This window comes from Cervus elaphus, chromosome 20 (assembly GCF_910594005.1).
Source record: "Cervus elaphus chromosome 20, mCerEla1.1, whole genome shotgun sequence".
NCBI lineage: Eukaryota > Metazoa > Chordata > Mammalia > Artiodactyla > Cervidae > Cervus > Cervus elaphus.
Window position 1 is genome coordinate 66,624,282 of NC_057834.1, and position 23,366 is coordinate 66,647,647.

Here is a 23,366-nt window from a genome sequence, read left to right on the forward strand (position 1 = left end):
TAAGTTCAGCACTGGAGTTGGAAGAAGATGAAGATTTCCTATGGAGGAAACACATCTGACAGCTGAAATTTTTTTAAAAAATTAGCTCTTGAGAAATTCAGGGGAAAATTTTATTCAAAATGTTTACTACTATCAACATCCATTTGGTAGGATGAGAGAGGGGATGGCATTTTACTTTTCATACATTAAACTTCTACTTCACAAGTTATATTAACATAAATGAGTGTGAAATTTTTTTTCAATGTTAAAAAATGTAAGTTTAAGACAATAATGCATCTATTTGATTAGTCTTAAAGAAATAGAATTTGATCTTTTAAATTACAGCTAGAATATATTTCAACACAACTTGATCAATTATTTCACTTTTGATTTGGCAAAAAAATTTTCAACTTTAACCTTCTCCACAGTTGGGGGGCTTTTGATAAACATAAATAATAGTTTACTTTTTGCTGTGATCTATTTTACTAAAGCAAATGTCCAGTAAAGGAAAAGAGTGAGAGCTATAAAACAGCAAAACTACAGACATACCCAAAGTAAAATTACTTATGAAACAATTTGCCAAGTTTTAATAGTAAATGCTAATGGAAATAATACTGTCAATCTTCTGATTATAAATGCAACTTCTGTCTTAAGTGGAAGCTAGCAAGCTAAGTAAAGTGAATTTTTTATCCTCATTCTAACATGACAAAACTTTTTCACTTTCATTAGTGATATTTTTTAGAACACAGAAACGTCTTCACACAAATCAGGTTTAGAAAAGGCCTTGGAAATTATATTTAAAAGTTAAAAAAAGTTAATGACAATGAATTAAAAAATGTAAAAGACAGAGCTAATCAAATGACTTGCTACTGACCTTGTTCAAGTCTGAAGAGGGTCCTTTCCAGCTTTTCCATTTCGTTCAGTAGTAAAATCCTAATCTGTTTACTGTGTCCCATTTTGGCTTCTAGAGGATTTGAAATCTTTCAGAAGAATTAACAGAACTCCGAAATCGAATGAGTTGCCCCTAATGAAACGAAAAAGGAATTAAGATAAAGAAATAACTAATATCTTAAATTCTCTAGGGCTGACAGCTACACACTTACATGTTCAAAACGTGTTTTTAACCCTATCAGAGAATGAAACCCTATCAGAGAATAAGAACAGAAGAAGCAAATTGAAAAGTTGTCTCCTCCCTTCGAGCACAAGACCAAGGTAAAAATTACAACATAAAAAAATGAAGTATTTTCATAGAAAAGCAATACGTTTTGGAAAACCTGAGGTTGGGTAGGGGGTAAAATTCCCAGCCCCAAGCCAAGCGACTCTGAAGGCTTCATATGGCACTTCTGCTTACAAGAGATTAGCCTGCTCAAAGATAACAGGTGGGAGATCTCCCCATTCCCAAATTCGGGTCGGAAGCCACCAATAGGGAGATGAGAACAGAGGGAAGCAGTTGTTGCCCCTGGAATAGCTGCCGTGAACATAGAATGTACAGAGCTATAGATAGTAAGGACGCATTTCCCCGGGAGGCCGGCGGCATTCCTAGCACTTACACCGAGCAAGTTATACGTGCGGCTTCAGGGACACTGCAGGACCCGCGACTCCGGTGTTAAGAGTCGGGGGAGGAGACTGGAAGGAAAGCTAGAGGGGAAAGGCAGGCGGCCCCGGCGCAGAAGGAAGCTGCAGACGAGGAGCGCCGGGCGCCGTGAAGGGCAAAGGGAGGGGCGGCGGCAGCCGGGGCAGGGCCGACGCCGCCGTGTGAGAGGCAGAGCGCTTCTCCGTGACTCCGCCTCGCGCCGGTCCCCAGGGAGACCCTCGATCCCCACGGGGCCTCAAGAGCACACAGCCGGGTGCGAGCTGACAGGTCGCCTCGCCCACTTCCGGGAGGCTCGGCCCCAGTTCGCCGGGACCGCTAGTCTCGCGAGAGTCCAGTCGTTGGTGGCCCGGGCCTGGGAGACTGCTGGCAGCCGCTTTTTTTCTCGCCCCGAGGGAGGTGCGACGGCCGGGGCGTACCTGTTTTATACCTTGGGAGATAGTGGTTGAGCATTAAAAATGCTGCGGTAGAGAGCTAGGTAGAGCTGCACTACAGGATTATTTTGTGAACCCCCTGAATGGCGGGAGGCAAGCCATCTGGCTTCTTTTGCGTTTTGTGTCTTCGTTTTGACCCTTTTACGTGGCCTCAGTTTACTTGGCCTAAATTCTCTGAGCCTTGATTTCCTCATCTCTAAAATGAGGGGCTTGGCTACAGTCCTGGACATTTCATCCTTCACGTGTCCACATGTCCACGTGACCGCAAACATGGCAGGACTAGGTAGGTAAAGTGTGGCCAGTCTGCAAACAATCAACAGGGCAAATACACTTGCGTTTACAACATCTGGTTGTACTTAATATACACTGCATAGACTGGAAGATCGTCAAAGATTAAGAATTTATATTGCCTGCAACAGCCGTGTATCAGGTCAGCCATTCAGGAGACCGTGCAGATGTCTAAGGAGATATTCATGGCTGAGGGAAAAGGAAAGCCCATCTTCCAGGGAAAATGGACAAAAGGTTTGGAGTTTGGAGAAGAATCTTGATTTCTTTATTGTGGAATTACTGTAGGTCCAAGAAGAACAATGGGTTAAAAACTAAAGATACTGAAATGTTCACTTGTTTCGGTAGCTTCCTGAGGATGCCTAGTTACAAATGGTCCAAAACTGTGTTTGGAAATGCACAACTCTTTTATTCATTCAATGGATAGTTTTTTGAGCACCTACCATTAGCCAGGCTCAAGGGTGCTGGGAATGCAGCAATGAAACAAAGTCACTGCCCTCAGGGAACTCCTACATGTGACTGGTGGGAGACTGATAAACAAGTAAATTATGTATGATAATTAATTAAAGGTTGTAAGACATAAAGCTAAGAAAGGGAAAATGGAAGAATCAGGACAGGGTGGTTTGCAAATTTAAGTACAATTATCAGTAAAGGACTTGCTGGTAAGTTGACATTTGATCCAAAACAGAGAAAGAAGATAGAGGCTATCCAGGGTAAGAGGGTTAGATACAGAAGTACCAGAAGTGCAGGAGCCTGGATGCAGCAACATACTTGGTGAATTCAAGGAGGCAACTGTAGCTGAGTTAAGAAGGAAGTGCTAAGGAATTAGGACAGATAGCGGGGTGGGGTGAGTGGTCAGAACCTAAAAGTCTTTGTCAGCTGTTGTAAGGACTTAGGCTTTTGCTCTGCAGAAAGAGCCGTTGGAGGATTTTGAACGGAGGAGTGACATAATCATCTGACGTTTTAAAAGGATCACCTGTCACCTTTATAAGTGTTGGTCAAACAATCGTGTCCAACTCTTTGTGACCCCATGGACTGTAGCCCACCAGGCTCCTCTGTCTATGGAATTTTCCAGGCAAGAATTCTGGAGTGGGTTGTCATTCCCTTCTCCAGGGCATCTTCGCAACCTAGGGATTGAATCCAGGTCTCCTCCATTGCAGGCAGATTCTTCACTGTTTGAGCATATAAGCTGTAAGATGTGGTGAAGAAGGAAGCAAGGAGATCTGTTAAGAATCTATTTCATGGAGAAGGAAATGGCAACCCACTCCAGTATTCTTGCCTGGAAAAGTCCATGGACAGAGGAGCCTGGCGGGCTGCAGTCCATGGGGTTACATGACTAAGCATGTGTGCACGAGGGTGGAGGGAAATGGGTTGGTAGCAATAAAGTCGTAGAACTAAAAAAAAAAAGAATCTATTTCAATTATCCAAGCAAGAGATAGTGGTGTGTGTGCGTGTGTGTGTGTAATAGTGAAAGTGGTGAGAAGTTCTTGAGCTATGAATCTTTTAATGGTCAAGCTTACCATTTGCTGGTGGAGAGAAAAGGAGTAAGGAATGATTTATAAGTTTTTAGCTTGAGCAACCAGAACATTACTGTCCAGTAGAAATATAATGTACTGCACAGGTAATGAAAGTTCTCCTTCTAGCCACATCAAAAAAGGTAAAAAGAAACAGCTGAAATCAATTTGAAATAATATATTTTATTTAACTCAGTGTAACAAACATCATTTCAACACACAACTAATTGAAGTTATTAATAAAATATTTTAGATTATTTTTCATACTAAGTCTTTTAAATATAAGGTATATTTTACATTACAGCATGTCTCAGTTCTGATAGGGACATTTCAAGTGCTTGACTGCTTCCTTTGTCAAGTGGCTACTGTGTGGACAGTACAGAAGCAGCTGTCGTTTAATGAGAGAGGAAACAAAGGGGAGGAGGGTGAAATTTAGAAGTTCAGTTGTAGACTGTCAACAAGCAAGTGAAGATGATTGTCCATTTGCTCGGATGACTGTCAAACATCCAAGTAGAAATATTTAATTACCATTTGTAGCCCTGGTCTCCAAAGAAGTAGTTTTCAAGTTGTGAGGTGTAACCCACTGAGGGTTGTAAAGTCAATTTATTGGTTGTAACCAACAATTTTTTAAAGTGAAATAAAGATCTGAATGCATTGCATCTAGTAAAAGTATTATTTCACAAAGGTTCTGTTTCTATTACGTAGGTTTTGATATACTGGGTCATATATTCCTCCTGGGAGTCACAGTTAAAAACAAGTTTGAGAGCCACTGCTCTAGAATGTATTGCTGTGTAAAATAATTATTCATGATTTGAAGTGGTGCCTGAGTTTGAATTCCAGCTCTGCTACTAATCAGCTGCGAGGCTTTGGAAAATACTCAACTTCTTTGGGCTTTGGGCTTTGGGCTTTCCAACTGTAAAGTAAGGATAAAAATAGTTGTAGTTTAGTCACTAAGTTACATCTGACTCTTCTGCAACCCCATGGAAAGTAGCCTGCTAGGTTCCTCTGTCCATGAGATTTCCAAGGCAAGAATACTGAAGTGAGTTGCCATTTCCTTCTCCAGGGAATCTTCCTGGCCCAGGAATTGAACTCAGTATGCATGGACATATGAAATTTTCTTTGCCACTGAGCCACCCGGGAAGCCCAAGGATAAGCATAGTAACTACTGTTAATTAAACAGGGACCCAAGAACTGTGCCTGATACATCCTGATTACTGTGTAAGTGCAAATATCAGAGCAAAGGGGGTCCTGGCCATATTGTGAAACACAGTCCACGTTCATGTTTGTGTCTGGTCTCTCCTTTCCACACCCTGTTCTGCCTTCAGATTCTCCTATTGCTGTTTCATCACCCTGCCCACCTGTTGATGTTTCTTGTCCAGGGTTCCAAAATTAGCCTTTCCTGCTGTCCTTCCTCCAACAAAACACTCACTTCAGTATCCAATATTTCAACCAGGTATAAGAAGTAAAACTGATTGATGAAGTGAATTCCTTTAGTGGTGAATTTTTCTTACACAAAGGCTTGAATTTTAAAAGAAGATTTGTTAATCCAAACAATCTTAGTTTGAGAGTTTCATACAGTGAAGAATGTTAAGTAGTGAAAATATTATGATTTAATATGATGTTTCTAAGATTAAATTTCCAAGCCTCATGGTATCCTCTTTAAAAAGAAAGGTCACACTGTATTCTATTTGTGACGTTCTTGGAATGCCAATGAATTTGCAGTCTAGGGCTACAGTGGTGCCAATGTGCAGGCTTCATTTTGGTGACATTTGTCATGTGCTTGTCCTGTGCATAGCTGCGATCTATATATACACAATAGCCTCATGTTGGAGTTGTTGGGAGCAGACTCTCCTTGAGGAACAACTGATGGATAATCTCAGTTGTTTGGCAGAAACTTTAGTGTTTTCTAACACACCGATTAATATTAATGTACCTGGGGAGTGGGAGAAGGGCTGTGGTCAGAAGTGACTTTCTTCAGGTTTGTGTATGTATGTGTGTATTTGCTGAAAGAAAAGGAGTTGTTTGAGGTATTATTTATGGTTAGGTACCAACTCTGTGAGCTTCTAAATCTGAAGTGGAGGGGCTGCCTTATTTGGTTTTTATATTCATCAGTATTTTCTGCATACTTTATTTTGTAGCAATAGTATATTAATATTATTAATAGTTTTATTCTGTAAAATTGAAACTGTGTTTTCAAAGTCCCTTCTGAGGGGAATAATTTATTCTGCTTATTTTGAAATATCCAGATACAGCCAGTGAGGAAAAGAAGGGGAGGTAGCAAAGGAAGTAGAGAGATGTGGAAAAACAGATTTTTCAAAAAGGAAATAGCACAACATCTTCTTTGGAGACAAACAAACCTCAGATTAGTTTCAGTCTCTTTGAATCATAGTTGATTCATCCATAATGGAGAAAATAAGACCTTACTCATGGGGTTGGTAGGAAGAATAGATGAAATAATGAAAGCATTTAAAGTGGCATTTAGCATTTAGCAAAAATTAGGCTTTTAATTTGGCTTTCCCTGGTGGCTCAGCAGTAAAGAATGTGCCTGTCAGTGCAGGAGACATGGGTTCAATCTCTGGGTCGGGAAGATCCCTGGAGAAGGAAATGGCAACCCACTCCATTGTTCTTGCCTGGAGAATCCCAGGACAGAGGAGTCTGGTAGGCTACAGTCCATAGGGTCAGACATGACTGAGTGAGTGAACATACATGCATGTGTAAGCATGAGGCTTTTAATAAGGATAGCTTAAAAAAGAAGGGGTGATGACTGGTTGTCTTTGCTGGATCAAAGAGACAAATGACGTCATCAGAAGGTCTCTTACTCAATGTAGTATAAAGGTGAAATCAAAGAGCAAAGTCAGAGCCAAGTTTTCAGTCTAAATTGTACAAGACAGAGGAAGAGTAGAGCCTAAGAATGAAGTAAGGATCAGTTGGTATACAATAAATATTTGTTGGAAAATTTATTGAGGTGTACACATATAGAGGTAAATACAATTGTATTTCTATTGAAATGAAAAACAAATGTTGGGCTCTTAGAGCTAATATAGGAAAAGTCACTTAAAAATTCCTAAGTATTCATGTAATAAGTTAGCCAAAAGCAGTGCATTAAATTCTTGGAAACCATGATAGGAGGAACTTTGAGAGGGGATTTTTAGTGGTGATCTTTTCCTCTTTCTTAGATATTTTTAAAGTTCTTTGGTCTCCAATTAAATGCTAGATCATTTTCCCCTTGCAAGCCAATTTAACTTTCTGTTAAAATAGTGGCTCCAGAGTTTCCAGATAGGTGGGTTTAAGAGTTGGCACTCTAGTTGGGAAGAAAGGACAGGGAAGAGGGGCTTGAAGCTGATTTTCTGTGTTTGTCACGGTGACTACAGCTTCATATGACAGGAAAAAAACAAAGCAACAGTGACTTGAACTGCAGATAAGTTTATTTTTCTCTCACATAAAAATCCAGAGGTAAGGTGAGCAATACAGAGCTGGCATGGCAGTTCTGTAACATCATCAGGAAGCCAGACTGTCTCTAGTTCACAGCTTCTCACCTTTTTTATTCTGTGGGACTCATCATTGTGCAATAAGGCTGCCAGAGCTCCAGCTCTCATAACCATATTCAGGGAACGGAATGGAGGAAGAGGAAAACAAGGGTGATTCTCCTACTTTAAGAATTCCTGAAAAATACCACACACCATTTCTGCTTGTATTTCATAAACCAAAACTTAGTCACAAGATACACACAAAGGAAACCTTGATCCAGTCAGCAGTGAGACTAGCCAAAGCCCCGGTTTTGTCACGAAGGAAATAAAGAATGGACTTTGGCGGATAACTAACAGTCTCTGCCACAGTTTACATGGTACTTTAGTTTTTGCTTGTGATAACAGCAGTACAGTGTGGAGCAGGGAGATGAAAGGTTCAGGAAGGATGTCTCCAAGGGAAAAAAATAGAATTGATTATGTAATATGCTTGACCACATTGAGAGATGTTTCTCAAACACCTCGCAGTTTTCTGCCAGAAAGCTTGGGGGTGAATCAACTCACTTGCCAAAAAAAAAAAAAATAGTCCACTTAGAGACTGCAGTTTTAGATCTGTCAGTCGAATGCGCTTGCTAAAATTAAGCTGCAGTACTGGCCAACTTTCCCTTCACCTCACAAAAGACTGAGGAAATCATGCTCACTGCATATTTATTCCCCAAATGAAAAAGGGCAGAGGTGAGCAAAGCTCACCCAGTTATTCTTCCCAAATTCACCAACCAGGTAAGTCTCTCTGCCTCCCCAGGAATACAATGAGTTAAAGAGCAAAGGGAAGCCAGGGGTTTGTTTAGGGGAGCTCTTTCTTCAAAGGAAACAGAATTAGGGAAACACATTCTTTTTCAGGCATTATGCAAGTCATTTAAGCTTCTTTTGTACTATACAAAAAAGATCTTCATGACCCAGATAATCACAATGGTGTGATCACTCACCTAGAGCCAGACATCCTGGAATGCGAGGTCAAGAGGGTCTTAGGAAGCATTACTATGCACAAAGCTAGTGGAGGTGATGGAATTCCAGTTGAGCTATTTCAAATCCTAAAAGATGATGCTGTGAAAGTGCTGCACTCAGTATGCCAGCAAATTTGGAAAACTCAGCAGTGGCCACAGGATTGGAAAAGGTCAGTATTCATTCCAATCCCAAAGAAAGGTAATGCTAAAGAATGCTCAAACTACTGCACAATTGCACTCATCTCACATTCTAGCAAAGTAATGCTCAAAATTCTCCAAGCCAGGCTTCAACAGTACGTGAACTGTGAACTTCTAGATGTTCCAGCTGGATTTAGAGAAAGGCAGAGGAGCCAGAGATCAAGTTGCCAACATCTGTTGGATCACTGAAAAAGCAGGAGAGTTCCAGAAAAACATCTACTTCTGCTTTATTGACTATGCCAAAGCCTTTGACTGTGTGGATCACAACAAACTGTGGAAAATTCTTCAAGAGATGGGAATACCAGACAACCTGACCTGCCTCCTGAGAAATCTGTATGCAGGTCAGGACGCAACAGTTAGAACTGTGCTTGGAACAGCAGACTGGTTCCAAATAGGAAAAGGAGTACGTCAAGGCTGTATATTGTCACCCTGCTTATTTAACTTATATGCAGAGTACATCACGAGAAACGCTGTGCTGGATGAAGCACAAGCTGGAATCAAGATTGCTGGGAGAAATATCAATAACCTCAGATGTGCAGATGACACCACCTTTATGGCAGAAAGTGAAGAAGAACAAAAGAACCTCTCGATGAAAGTGAAAGAAGAGAGTGAAAAAGTTGACTTAAAGCTCAACATTCAGAAAACTAAGATTATGGCATCTGGTCCCATCACTTCATGGTAAATAGATGGGGAAACAGTGACAGACTTTATTTTGGGGGGCTCAAAATCACTGCAGATGGTGACTGCAGCCATGAAATTAAAAGACGCATACTCCTTGGAAGGAAGTTATGACCAACCTAGATAGCATATTAAAAAGCAAAGACATTCCTTTGCCAACAAAGGTCCATCTAATCAAAGCTATGGTTTTTCCAGTAGTCATAGATGGATGTGAGAGTTGAACTATAAAGAAAGCTGGGCACCAAAGAATTGATGCTTTTGAACTGTGGTGTTGGAGAAGAGTCTTTGAGAGTCCCTTTAACTGCAAGGAGATCCAACCAGTCCATCCTAAAGGAAATCAGTCCTGAATATTCATTGGAAGGACTGATGCTGAAACTGAAACTCCAAAACTTTGGCCACCTGATGGGAAGAACTGACTCGTTGGAAAAGACCCTGATGCTGGGAAAGATTGAAGGCGGGAGGAGAAGGGGACCTAGAGGTTGAGATGGTTGGATGGCATCACTGACTCAATGGACATGAGTTTGAGTAAGTGCCAGGAGTTGGTGTTGGACAGGGAGGCCTGGGGCACTGCAGTCCATGGGGTTGCAAAGAGTCGGACACGACTGAGCGACTGAACTGAATTGAATTGGATAATTAATAAGTATCTAGGAGGTGCCAGGCACTGTCCTAAGCCTATTACATATACTAATTTAATTCCCAAAACAACACTGTTATTATCCACAATTTAAAGATAAGGAAACTGAGTCCCTAATTTCAGTAACTTGCCTAAGGTCACATAGCAGAAGAAAGTGCTTTCAGTTGCCTCCTCAGTGATTCTGTTCAGTAAACCTTAAATCTGAGGGGATTAACATATCCTCTAACCTGGTAATCAATAAAAGTTTTATAAATTTAAGCTGGATGTTCCTTACTGTATTGACAGCTCTGTCAGCAGTGAGTTTGTTTTCTTGCTTGTATGGATTTTCTGGCTAATTTAAGACTCAGTCATCTCAGGACTCTTCCTTCGGTTTGCCTTGCCCTTCCTCCTGTGGGTATAGAGTAGCTGCTTCCCTTCTATGATCCGTTGTTGTATGATATGTTGTGTTTATGTTGTATGACAACTGACTTAACCCTTTCCTTCTTTTCCCACTGGGTTCCCTGAGAGCCCAGACCTGAGACTGGGCTCCCTGTGTTTTCTGTCTCTGGATGGCAGAGTTGTAGTTATTTACACTTTTTAGATATAATTAGAAAATCATACTTTATTCTTAAAAATATTTTAAAGTACATTTTATATTTTAGAATAGAATTAAGAATAGTTGCAAAAAAAAGTACAGAGCATTCCTGAATACTTCACACCAGTTTCTAGGTTTCATGTTCCCCTACTGTTAACATCTTACAGTAGTATGATGCATTTGTTACAATTAATGAGCTAATGAGGATACATTATTATTAATGTATTAAGCTACACTCCATAGTTTATTCATTTTTTTTTTCTGATGGGAATGATTAAGATCTAGTCTCTTGGGAACTTTGAAGTTTGTAACACAGTATTGTTGTCTATAATCCCTGTCTTGTGCATTGGATCTCCAGGATTTATCTATTGATTGCAAGTTTGTACCCTTAAACTGGTTTTCTCCAATTCCCCCCACCTCAGCTCCTGGTAATCACCACTCTACTCTCTATTTTTACAAGTTCAGCTTTTCTAGATTCTGCACATAAGTGATAGCATGCAGTAGTTGTCTTTCTTTCAGCATAATGCCTTGAGAGTCCACTGACATTGTTGCAAATGGCAGAATTTCTTTCTTTCTCATGGCTGGGAATATTCCACTGGAAGAATATTCAAGCATGGAAAAATATTGCATATTTTCTTTATTCCTTCATCCATTGATGGACACCTAGGTTGCTTCCATATATATTTATTCTTAAAAACTACTCTGACCTGTTTACCATTCCCCAACTGCTAGGTAGACATGGAAAACAAAAAATATTTTAGTCTTGTCTGTTTTAAAACTAATTCTGATCCAGTTATTTAAATAATCTTTTAAACTCTGTTTCTTTGAAATCATCATTTTATGGTTTCAACTCCCCTTCCTCTATCTCTAAGATGGCATCTGGCCACAGAGCAGGGTCTCATATGAGCTTGTTGCCTTGGAGGAGTTAAACTCTCTGGCCCTGAACTGGACATTGTGCAGGGCCCCTCATCATCTGAAGTACATCTGTCTCATCCTATTCTTGGTTATCCAGTTGGCATAAGCTCCTGATGTCTGTAGCTGATAATTTCTTGGTCATTCTTTCTTGGCTTGATCAGAGCCTAGAAGCCCTCCCTGCTGTCTCAGCCTTCCATGAAACCTTATTTCACTACAGACTCCTTGGAATATCTGAGATATTCTTGGCTAGGTCCAAGGTCCAAGGCATCCATTCCATAAATCTTTGTTGGAGTGATCACACCTCTGTCATGGTGAATCCGTGAAATATTTGTTGGGGATGAAAACCAGATTCTGTCTACAACTGATTTCCCTGCTTCACTGGGACATATCAGACTGTTTGTTTCACATTCCTTTCTCTTTAGGTTGTCTCATCTTCATGATCACTCAAGCTCAGATGGAATGAGTTTTCCTTCCTTCCTGTCAGAAGCTAATTCATCAGTATCAACCCCGAATGTGTTAAAGGAGAGATAAAAGAACTTAGAACATTTTTCTATCTCAAAAATACCTATAGTCTTGCTGCAAAATCCTATTTTGAACTTTCCTTTGTATTCATTCTGTAATGGTCCAAGACCTCTATTGAGGCAGATGTCTTAGACCGAATAGAGAAAATCTTACATGATGCAAAAACAAATGAGAAAATGGCATTGATATATTTTAAAATATTATCCCTATTACATTGTGCTCCCCATTGCCTGGTGTAGTGCCTGGCACTTAAAGGCATTCAATAAATGTCTACAAGAATGAGTGAAAGATAGAAGGAATGAATAACTGAATGTGCTAGAATATCTATACTTTTATTTCTGGTTTAATGAATAATTCATTTAGGCTAACTTCATGTTAAATCTTCTTTCCTTGTTATTTCTTTTTTTTTTTTTTTGCTCTTGTGTAGGTAGTTGAATATTTCATTGAACAAGGCTTACAGAGCTAACACCCTGAGATACATTTATTTCTTTTTTCCCCTCATTTATTTTTATTATTGTAAAATACACATAACATACAATTTACCATCTTAATCATTTTAAAGTATACAGTTCAGTGGTATTAAGAACATTTATATTATTGTACAATTATCACCACTATCTCTCCAGAACTCTTCTCATCTTGAAAAGGCTGAAACTCCATATTCATTGAATGATAAACTCCCCATTTCTCCCCTCCTTCCAACTCCTGGCAAGCATCATTCCGACTTTCTGATTTTGATTACTCTAGATACCTTATATAAGTACAATCATATAGTGTCTCTCTTTTTGTGATGGTCTTATTACATTTAATATAATGTCCTCAGGGCTTAACTATGTTGTAGCTTATGTCAGAATCTCCTTCCTTTTAAAGGCTGAATAATATTCCATTGTATGAATATACCACATTTTGCTTATTTATTCATCTGTCAGTGAACACTTGGGTTGCTTCCTCATTTTAGTGTGAATAATGTTGAGAACATGGCTGTACCAATATCTCTTCAAGACCCTGCTTTTTAATTCTTTTGGATGTACCAGAAATGGAATTGTTGGATCATATGGTAAGTCTACTTTTCAGTTTTTGAGGAACTATCATGCTGTTTTCCATAGCAGCTTTACCATTTTACATTCTCATGAACAGTGCACAAGTGTTCTAGTTTGTTTGCATCAGTGTCAACACATCGTTATTGATAACCGTGATCCTAAAGGGTTTGAGGTTACATCATCCTGATTTGGATTTGCATTTCCTTAATAGTAGTGATGTTGAGCATCTTTGCATGTGCTTACTGACCATTTGTGTGTTGTCTTTGGAGAACTGTCTGTTTTTGTCAATCTTTGAATTGAATTGTTTCTCTTGTTGTCATGATCTCTATATTTTCTAGATAGTAATCCCTTATCACATATAGATATGCAAATATTTTCTCCCTTTCATGGGTTGCCTTTTTACTCTATTAAATTGTGTTCTTTGATGAACAGGAGTTTTTAATGTTCATGTGGTGCAATTCATCTATTTTTAAATTTTATAGTCTGTGCCTTTTGTGTTTTATCCATGACATCTTGCCAAATCCAATATCATGAACTTTATGCCCTATGTTTTCTTCTAAGAGTTTTGTAGTTCTGTAGCTTATAGTTATATAAACATTTATAGTGATATAGTTTTACATTTAAGTCTTTGATCTGCTTTGAATTAACACTTATTAATTAGTTATCAGTCTAACTTAATTCTTTTGGATAGGAATATCTAGTTTTTCCCCCACCATTAGTTGAAAAGACTGTCCTTTTCCCACTGAATGGTCTCATCACCCTTGTCAAAAAATATTTTGGCCATATGTGTGAATATATGTTTCTGTGCTCCATATTCTAGTCCATTGGTCTATACATCTGTCTTTATTTCTTTACCACACTATTTTGATTATTGTAGCTTTGTAATAAGTTTTAAAGTCAGGAAGTTTGAGTCCTCTAATTTTGTTCTTCTTTTTCAAATTGATTTGACTATTTGGGGTCTCTTGACATCCCATATGAATTTTATGATAAATTTTTGTATTTATACCAAAAAAAGTGATTGGGATTTGATAGAGATTGCATTATATCTGTGTATTACTTTGAGTGATACAATATAACCTTCCAATCCATGAACATGGGATATCTTTCTGTTTACTTACATCTTCTTTAATTCTTTAGCAATGTATTGTAGTTTTCATTGCACAAATCTTTTATTTCCTTGGTTAAGTTAATTCCTAATTATTTATTCTTTTTAATGGTATTGTAAATGGAATTGTTTTTATAATTTTTTCAGATATTCATTGTTAGTGTATAGAAATGCAACTTATTTTTGTATTGACTTTTATTCTGCTACTTTGCTGAATTTTCTTAGTTGTAATAGTTTTGTGTTTTTTTTGGTAGAATCTTTAGAGTTTTCTACTATAAGATCATAACATCTGTGAACAGAGATAATTTTATTTCTTCCTTTTCTATTTGGATACCATTTACTTATTTATTTGTTTATTTATTTATTTCACCTACCTAAGTGCTCTAGCAAGGACTAGTACTATATTGGCTGTAAGTGATGAAAGTGGGCATCTTTGCCTTATTCTTGATCTTAGAGGAAAAGCTTCAGTCTTTAATCATTGAGTGTGATTTTGCTACAAATTTTCCACACATGACTTTTATTTGTTGAAGCAGTTTTTGTCTATTACTAGAGTTTGTTGAATTTTTGAATAAAAGGATGTTAAATTTTGTCAAATACTTTTTTTCTGCACCAATTGAGATGATCCTTTATTTCTTTTTAAGGATATGCATCTCCTTTTCCCTTTTGAAGTGTCACAGGAAAGCTTGCTGGGCTTGAATTTGCTATATCTCATGGCAGTATAATAAGCTATGGCTAGTATATATAGTATGGTACAAACAATGATGCATTTACTATCTTTTCAAAAGTATTATTATTACTATTATTAATTTTGTTTAAGTTTTAAATCTTTCTCAGTTATGAATTGGAGTTGATTGGACAGCTGATTTCATGGGCCTTTTGCCCAATTCAAATGGTAGGAAACAGACTTCTCAAAACAAAGCTTCCAAAATGGAAGAATGCATAAGAGATCCTGACAATAGCAGTCATAGGTCCATTTCTCCTACAGAGAGTGAGTTCTTGAGGGGAGAAAATATAAAGATACCTAGAACTGGAGGTTGTTGTATAATAAACAACCTTAATATATAATGTTTGTATAATAAACAAAGACTTAATAAAACATCTTGAAGGGTATCAAAGAAACACAGTTTTCCCTTGCTCTTTCTCCCCTCTCCTTTCCCCAAGAGAGGCTGCATGAAACTCAGTAACTTTCATAGTGTTGATTCATTTTGAAATATAAAATGAAAGTATCCAAGTTCTGCAAATAGTGCAAAACTAAGCAATCATGCATTTTAATTTGATTCAGCATTGTTGAATCGAAATATTTAGACTTTGGGATTAAGAGAAGATTGCACTTTTTCTAAAAATCCGTCTCACTATTTATTGCTTTCTTATTTTAAGCTTATAGACATACACATTATTTAATTCACAAGAGTTAAGTTGATAGGCTGTCTGAGGGTAGATGTACAAACTGTAATACGAAACCAGAACTGGAGAACAGAGGTACTTTGACTAACTTTTCAATGTAGGTTTTATGTTATAGAAAGCATCACATAGTACATTGTGTGAAAATAAAATTAGATGAAGACTAATCTATGAGTGATACCTGCTTTATAGATTCTCAATTTGATGACCAATCATCAGTATGAAAATGGCAACCCAGTCCAGTATTGCCTGGGAAATCCCATGGACAGAGGAGCCTGGCTGGCTACAGTTGATGGGGTCACAAGAGTCGGACATGACATAGCGACTAAACCACCACCGCCATAATCTAATCTACCAGAACACTTAACCAAAGTATTTCACTGATGATCAAGTAAATTCTGAGGAAAGGTCAGTGGTATAACTACTACACCCAGTCTATTTTAATTGCCTAAGTTTTAAAAAAAGCCCTCTTCTCAATTTACAGTGACCGAGGGAGTAATTTTCCTGCTTACACAGTGATAAATGGTTTGTACATCATGAATGCAACATAGTGGATAATCAGCAAAACTTTAAGATTAAATTAAACACTGCTTTGTAAAGTTCCTTCCATGAACATAGGTAACATATCCTATCAAGGCAAATGATTGCTTCTTTGATTATGCAAAAAGACTAATAAGCTTTCACTTTCTTTTTTTTAAGATGTTTTACTGGAAAGAATTTAGGTAGAGATTTAAACATAGTAAACTTTATAACATATATGTGTATGACTGAGTCTGTTTGCCGTTCACCTGAAACTATTACAACATTGTTAATCAGCTATACCCCAATACAAAATAAAAAGTTAAAAAAACATGAGAATCACTGTTGTGCACCAAGAATTAATATTGCATTGTAAATCAGTTATACTCTGAAAACAAACAAACAAGCAAATTCATAGGGAAAAAGATTAGACTTGTGGTTACCAGAGGAGTGGGGTGGAGGGGGTGTTGGGAGAGGGAAGAAAGTTAAGAGAGTAAATCCTAAGAGATCTCATCACGGCAAAAATTGTTTTTCTTTTGCATCTATACAGAGTGACAGATGCACACTAAACTTATTGGGGTTATTATTTCATGATACATGCAAATCAAATCATTATGTTCCACAACTTAAACTTATACAGCGCTTTATGTTACATCAATAAAACTGGAAGGAAAATGGATAATAAAATGTAACTGCTTTAGGTTTGAAAATAAAGAAATATATAAAGTGTGTGTGTGTGTGTGTGTGTGTGTGTGTGTGCTTCATCTCTCAGTCATATCCGACTCTCTGCGACCCCGTGAACTGTAGCCTGCCAGGCTCCTCTGTCCATGGGGATTCTCCAGGGAAGAATGCTGGAGTGGGTTGCCATGCCCTCCTCCAGGGGATCTTTGCCCTCCTCCAGGGGATCTTCCCAACCCAGGGATTGAACCCAGGTGTCCTGCCTTGCATGTGAATTCTTTACTGTCTGAGACACCAGGGAGGCCCAAGAATACAGGAGTGGGTAGCCTATCCCTTCTCCAGAAGATCTTCCTGACGCAGGGATTGAACCTGGGTCTCCTGCATTGCAGGCAGTTTCTTTACCAGCTGACCTAACAGGGAAGACCACAATATTTTTAGATGTTCAAGCTGGACTTAGAAAAAGCAGAGGAACCAGAGATCAAATTGCCAACATCCATTGGATCATCGAAAAAGCAAGAGAGTTCCAGAAAAACATCTACTTCTGCTTTATTGACTATGCCAAAGCCTTTGACTGTGTGGATCAACACAGTTGTTTTCCACAACAAACTTTGGAAAATTCTTCAAGAGATGGGAATACCAGACAACCCTGACCTGCCTCCTGAGAAATCTGTATGCAGGTCAGGAAGCAACAGTTAGAAATGGACATGAAACAGCAGACTGGTTCCAAATCAGGAAAGGAGTCTATCAAGGCTGTATATTGTCACCCTGCTTATTTAACTTATATGCAGGGTACTGGCATTTCATGAGAAATGCCAGGCTGGATGAAGCTCAAGCTGGAATCAAGATTGCAGTTGCAGATCAATAACCTCAGATATGCAGATGACACCAACTATATGGCAGGAATTGAAGAAGAACTAATAAGCCTCTTCATGAAAGTGAAAGCCAAAAGTTGGCTTAAAACTCAACATTCAGAAAACTAAGATCATGGCATCTGGGCCTATCACTTCATGGCAAATAGATGGGTAAACAATGGAAACAGTGGCTGACTTTATTTTGGGGGACTCCAAGATCACTGCAGATGGTGACTGTAGCCATGAAATTAAAAGACACTTGCTCCTTGGAAGATAGGCTATGACCAAGCTAGATGGCATATTAAAAAGCAGAGACATTACTTTGCCAACAAAGGTCCCTCTAGTCAAAGCTATGGTTTTTCCAGTAGTCATGTACGGATGTGAGAGCTGGACTACAAAGAAAGGTGAGTGCTGAGGAATTGATGCCTTTGAACTGTGGTGTTGGAGAAGACTCTTGAAAGTCCCTTGGACTACAAGGAGATCCAACCAGTCCATCCTAAAGTAAATCAGTCCTGAATGAATATTGGAAAGACTGATGCTGAAGCTCCAATACTGTGGCCACCTGATGCAAAGAACTGACTCATTGGAAAAGACCCTGATGCTGGGAAAGATTGAAGGCGAGAGGAGAAGAGGATGACAGAGGATGAGATGGCTGGATGGCATCACTGACTCAATGGACATGAGTTTGAGTAAAACTCCAGGATTTGGTGATGGACAGGGAGGCCTGGCGTGCTGCAGTCCATGGGGTCGCAGAGCTGGACATGACTGAGCGACTGAACTGATTGAACTGAAACATATTCCAGGCATTCTCATTAGCAGGGCTCAATCCACTGTCCAACGTCTTCATCCTCCTTGCTGGACAAAGCTCAAGTGTGCAGCGACAACTTAGGAGGCATGTACTGTGCCTGAGAGCTGAGTGACGTGCTGTGCTCACATTTAAACCTGTGAAGTTTCCATGTAAAATGCGTGCCACTGCCTTTTATAGTAATTCCCACGTGTATTTTCATGGAATGCTGTCAGTGAGTTTGTACTGCTTTATCAGTAATTCTGGGATTATCTGAAAAATAGCATAGTATTCTTATGCCAGGTTTACGTTAATAAGTTTGATTAGCATAAAGCAAAAATTATTCATATAATTAATAAATAAAATAAATAAAGTTAACAGAGTTTCGTTTTCCCATGTGACTAATTTTCTGGTCTTGTGAAGGTCTATACATTTCTGTGGCTGAATGACTACATGGGAAGCTTCTCTGTGGGTTCCCAGGATGTTAGATTAAGTTGGGTGTCATCAGTGTGACACTTTGCTATTTTCAAAGTGTGACCCAGGGACCAATTGCATTGGCATCACTTTGGGAGCTTATTAGAAAAGCAGAATCTCAGGCCTAATGCTAGGCCTATTAATTAGAGTTCATTTTATCAAGATCTCTAGGTGATTAGTAAACACGTTTAAGTTTAGGAAGTACTAGTTGTGCTTTTGTGGCTCAAGGTCATGCCTTTCCTAAACTTCTGCTTTTAGGGACCCTCTATTTTCTGCTCTTCTAGAGTCTGTAGGCTATCAGCTTAACCATTTCATTTGGATGTTCTAAAAATTCCCAAACCTGTGACTTTGTGTGCCCTAAGCTGTCTTTTCTTTATTTTGTCAGAGAAGGGAAACTTTTCTTTCATTGCACTCCCCATATTTTTCATCTCTTTTTACTTGATGATTTTTGTTTTTGGAGAAAAACAAAGAGCATCACTTCTAGCTTCCAGGGTACATGTTCTCTCTCTGATCAACTTGAAAACTTTCTCATGGCATCTCTCAATAACATCAAGGTACTGAAGTTCTGTTTACTGCTGAGTTCAATCAGAAAGATGAGTTGCCACAAATTTCAATATTGCATAGTTTTATGTAACTTTAGACTAAAATAAAATAAAACCACCAAAAAGACTACTTGATAACTTACTCTGCTGTGTTCAACTTTTTGTTTTAACTTTTCATATTATAGACATCTTGGGCCTCAGAAATGTCATCTTTCTCAACAAGAGCTATACTTTCTGTGTCTTAGTAATAAACATTCTGTTCTTTTGTTCTAGAACTCTAAACCAATTAAGGGAAAATCTTTATTGGGCATTTTCTGCTCTTGTTCTCTTAATCTTTGTTTTCTTTTTATCCATCTTTGTTTTAAAAGGAAAAAACCTTCATGCTACATGTTGCCATTATGAAATTTAGATATTTATGTGTATATTATTTTTGTATATGTATCAGAAATCACATTTAGAAATATTCTCTGTAAATTACCCTTAAACATTTTTAGTGGGCAAGTGCCGGGAACATTATGGTTTGTTTCATGAGACCTCTCTTCACTTTGAAACCGTATCCTCTGTTTCTTCCTTTTCTCTAAAAACCACACAGGATGATGAAGAAGTAAAGAGAAGTCCACTGAAATACAAGCTATTGTAAATGTCATTTGTTGAATAATGTGTAGAATTTCATGGCATAAGGGGCAGGATTCTCTGAAAGTAACCCCAAGAACTCATTCTTGGTTACTGAACCCCTGGACTCCCTGGAACCAGGAATAACTCTTTACCCAGTGGGAAGAGTCACCCTTGAACTCAGCTTCCTGTAAGACTGATGAAACTGTTTTAGCCTCTTGCAGGAACTCCGGTTTTCTGTGGTCTCTAAGGTCCTCAGGTGCTAGGCAGCTGCTTTCGCAGTTACTTCCTCTAAATAGATGACATGCAATCTGGTCTGCCTGACATTTAAGTTGTGTGCTTATCTCTCCCCATTATGGTTGCTGTCATGCTTGCCCTGCAAGAAATGAGAGCAGCAGGGTAGTGGGGACTCTGCCCTGCAGTGCTGGACCGAGTGTCCGTGAGATGGCCAAGGGCCCTATGTACGTCTACACGGGAAAATGGGAAACTCAAAGGACTTCTGATTTTCTTATTGTTGACCCCTTAAGTTTCCTCAATAAAGCTTATTCTTAAGTATGATCATGTAAAATTCGCCCAGAGTTCTGGTGAACCTCAGGGGACCTATCTTACATAGCTCATTTACTGGTGATAATCAAAGCTTTGTTCTGCATACTCTGCTTTGGGAGAGTCCCTGGTGACTTAGATGGAAAAGAATCTGCCTGCAATGTGGGAGACCTGGGTTCGATCCCTGGGTTGGGAAGATCCCCTAGAGAAGGGAAAGGCTGCCCACTCTAGTATTCTGGCCTGGAGAATTCCATGGACTATACAGTCCATGGGGTCTCAAAGAGTCAGACACGACTGAGCGACTTTCACTTTCACTTTCTTCAATTGGAGCTTTTGAAAACAGGATCAAGTGTCTCCCAATGAAGAGAAAGAAAAAGAGGAAAGGAGGGAGAGAGAAGAAAATTTTCAGTTAATTTCTTCACTCCCTTCTAGCTTCTGCCCTATTTCCTCTGTTCAAATTTTTGAAAAATTGTTTCTGTGCGCTGCTTCTATTTCTTTCCCCCTGGCCATTTCTAAGTCTTTTCCAATCCAAACTTCTGCCTACATTGCTCTTATCTTCAGGATTTCTTAACCTTGGCACCATTAGCATGTTAGGCCAATATTTTATGTTTGCAATACAGTCCTACACATTTTAGGATGTTCAGCTGCATCTCTGAGTAACAGCCCCTTTGCGGCTGTAACAACCAAAATTGTCCTTGGACGTTACCAAATGACCCCTGTGAAGCAAAATTGAGAATCATTTCCCATGGTTCTCTATTCCCATGGTTCCTGTTGAGTTACCAATGACTTTCATGATATTAAACCTCATTTTTTATCTGACTGATAGCTCAGTAGCATCTGACATTGTTAGCCTCTCCTGTCATATATTTCTCTTGCCTCTATTGACAAAAGTCTCTTGATTTTCCTTTTACCTCTCAGATTGTTCTTTTTTTTCTTTCTTATTTCCTTTCTTTCTCTCTTTCACTCTTTCTTTCTTTCCTTCTCTCTCCCTCTAGTTTCTCCTCCAAAACGCTTCTTTTTCTCTTTAAATTTTTTTAGGTTCATCCCCTGTCAGTTGACAATTAAATATTGGCCTTGTCTTCTTCCTCTGTGGTTTTTCTGGGGACTCTCATCCCCATCCAGAGCTTTAATTTTCACCTTTTGACTTCTGCTTCAAGTTATGATGAACAGGCTTCAGTGTGGTTAACAGATTAATCCTCCCACCACCAGAAGTAACAAAAATCTGGACATAATAGTTTATCCATAGCTTGTGAGTCTTTATCTGTACATGATACCCTTCTCTCTTAGGGGAAAATAATCTGCTTCTGGCTGTACCTTTTGAAGTAGAAAATTAGTTCTTAGAATAATACAAAGCAGATTTCTTCAGGGAACCTTCCTTGATTTTCCTGACCAGCTTCAACTCCCCATTATGGAGGCCTTTAATAGCCTCCATATATCTCTTTATTAGTGCATAATATAGCAGCAATTTTACATTTACTTGTGGTATTAGTGAGGCCATTGAGTAGAGCTGAGTGTTTAAAAGCAAGGATTTAAAAATAAAGAAATAAATAAAAGCAAGGGTTTTCAAGCCAAGACTGCCTGGCTTGGAATCTTGGGTCTTAAATTCTTGGTGCCTCAATTTCCTTAACATGGGAATAGTAATACAACCTATTTTAAGAGTTGTTTTGAGCCTTAAATGATTCAGTGTATATATAATGCTTAGAACATGGCTTGGAGCATAGTAAGCACTGTCACTTATAGTTTTTGGAATTTAGTTTTCATCTCTCTCTCCTACATTTTGCTCATGATTTTTTCCTCAGTGTCAGCACAGTTCATGAGACATTGCAGGCATGCAGTAACTGTCAGAGTCATGTATAAATAAAAGTGTTTGGAAAAAAGAAATGCTATATACATGTAAAGCACATTTGTATAAGTGAAAAAGTAGACAGTCTGCACTGTGTTTTTAAAAATGATTCTACTATTAGATTATTTAAATAGTCATTCACTGTTTCTATTTGTACAACCTATGCAAGAAGGGAAATAGGTAATTTATTTTAATTCTAAAAGAATTAAAATAATATTTTTATGCTGACTGAGTTCATTATAACAGAATCAGTGAAGTCAGAGACTTTCAGGTTAAAATATTACTCAAATATTTCGTAAGTGAAGAATATAGTCAAATTCAAATTTCTGTATTAAATACATAAGAAGTAGACATAATTTTTCATAACAAGCCATGAAAATAAACATTTTAGTTTCAGAGCTTAAGGATTACACAACAAAGAATCATTTTAGGTTTTAAAATATCACACATATCTTGTAAACAACCTGTTAAGGACTTGAGTTTTTGATGACAAGGTACCAAATAAATATAAATCTGACAAGCAAACATGGCTGTCAAGCATGCATATGAGATTATTTCTTTGGTTTGAAGGTTGCTGGATTCTTTGACTCATTATGAATTATTGGATATTAATAGTTGAGAAATACCTGTGCTTCATGAGTAGCAATAATTCAATGCAAACAAATCTAAACTTAAGAAGGGATATTCCTAAAGTAGTATATTGTCATTTGCATTAGCTCAGGCTGTCATAACAAATTACTACAGACTGGGTGGCTTACACAATAGAAATGTATTTCTCACAGTTCTGGAGGCCGGGAAGTCTAAGATCAAGGTCCGGATTGATTTTATTCCTGGTGAGGGCTCTTTCCTTTGTTTGCAGACAGCTATCTTCTGACTGTGTCATCACATGGTGGAGGCAGAGGGCTCTGGGGTCCCTCCCTCTTATAAGAGCAGCAGCCCTATCAGATTAGAGCTCTACCCTTATGACCTCATTTAACCTTTATCACTCCTCACAGGGTCTGTCTCTAGATACACTCACACTGGGTGTTCAGCCTTCAATGTATGAACTTTTGGGAGAACGCCAACATCCAATTCATAACACCATTGAAAAGGAGGAGAAAATATTTTTATTGGGGTGAGTGTACCAAAAACTTTCAGAAGAGGCTTTTAAGGTTGGTTTTAAAAGGATATGGACTTGCAGAG

General features: G+C 38.5%; 1 protein-coding gene across 7 annotated transcripts in view; it reads right to left on the bottom strand.

Moving 5' to 3' along the window:
* Window positions 1-23,088, bottom strand: part of AGL (amylo-alpha-1, 6-glucosidase, 4-alpha-glucanotransferase) — a 98,079-nt gene extending 74,991 nt beyond the window's left edge. Inside the window, exons 1-3 of one of the 7 annotated variants that reach the window (XM_043876563.1) lie at window positions 22,965-23,041; window positions 4,627-4,716; window positions 854-1,003 (exon numbers count right to left, since the gene is read on the bottom strand). In XM_043876563.1, coding sequence (XP_043732498.1) covers window positions 854-935 — 82 coding nt within the window. In that variant the 5' untranslated portion in view covers window positions 936-1,003; window positions 4,627-4,716; window positions 22,965-23,041. The other 6 variants (XM_043876559.1, XM_043876562.1, XM_043876561.1 and 3 more) reach the window with 6 other exon arrangements.
* Between the last annotated feature and the right edge of the window lie 278 nt (window positions 23,089-23,366).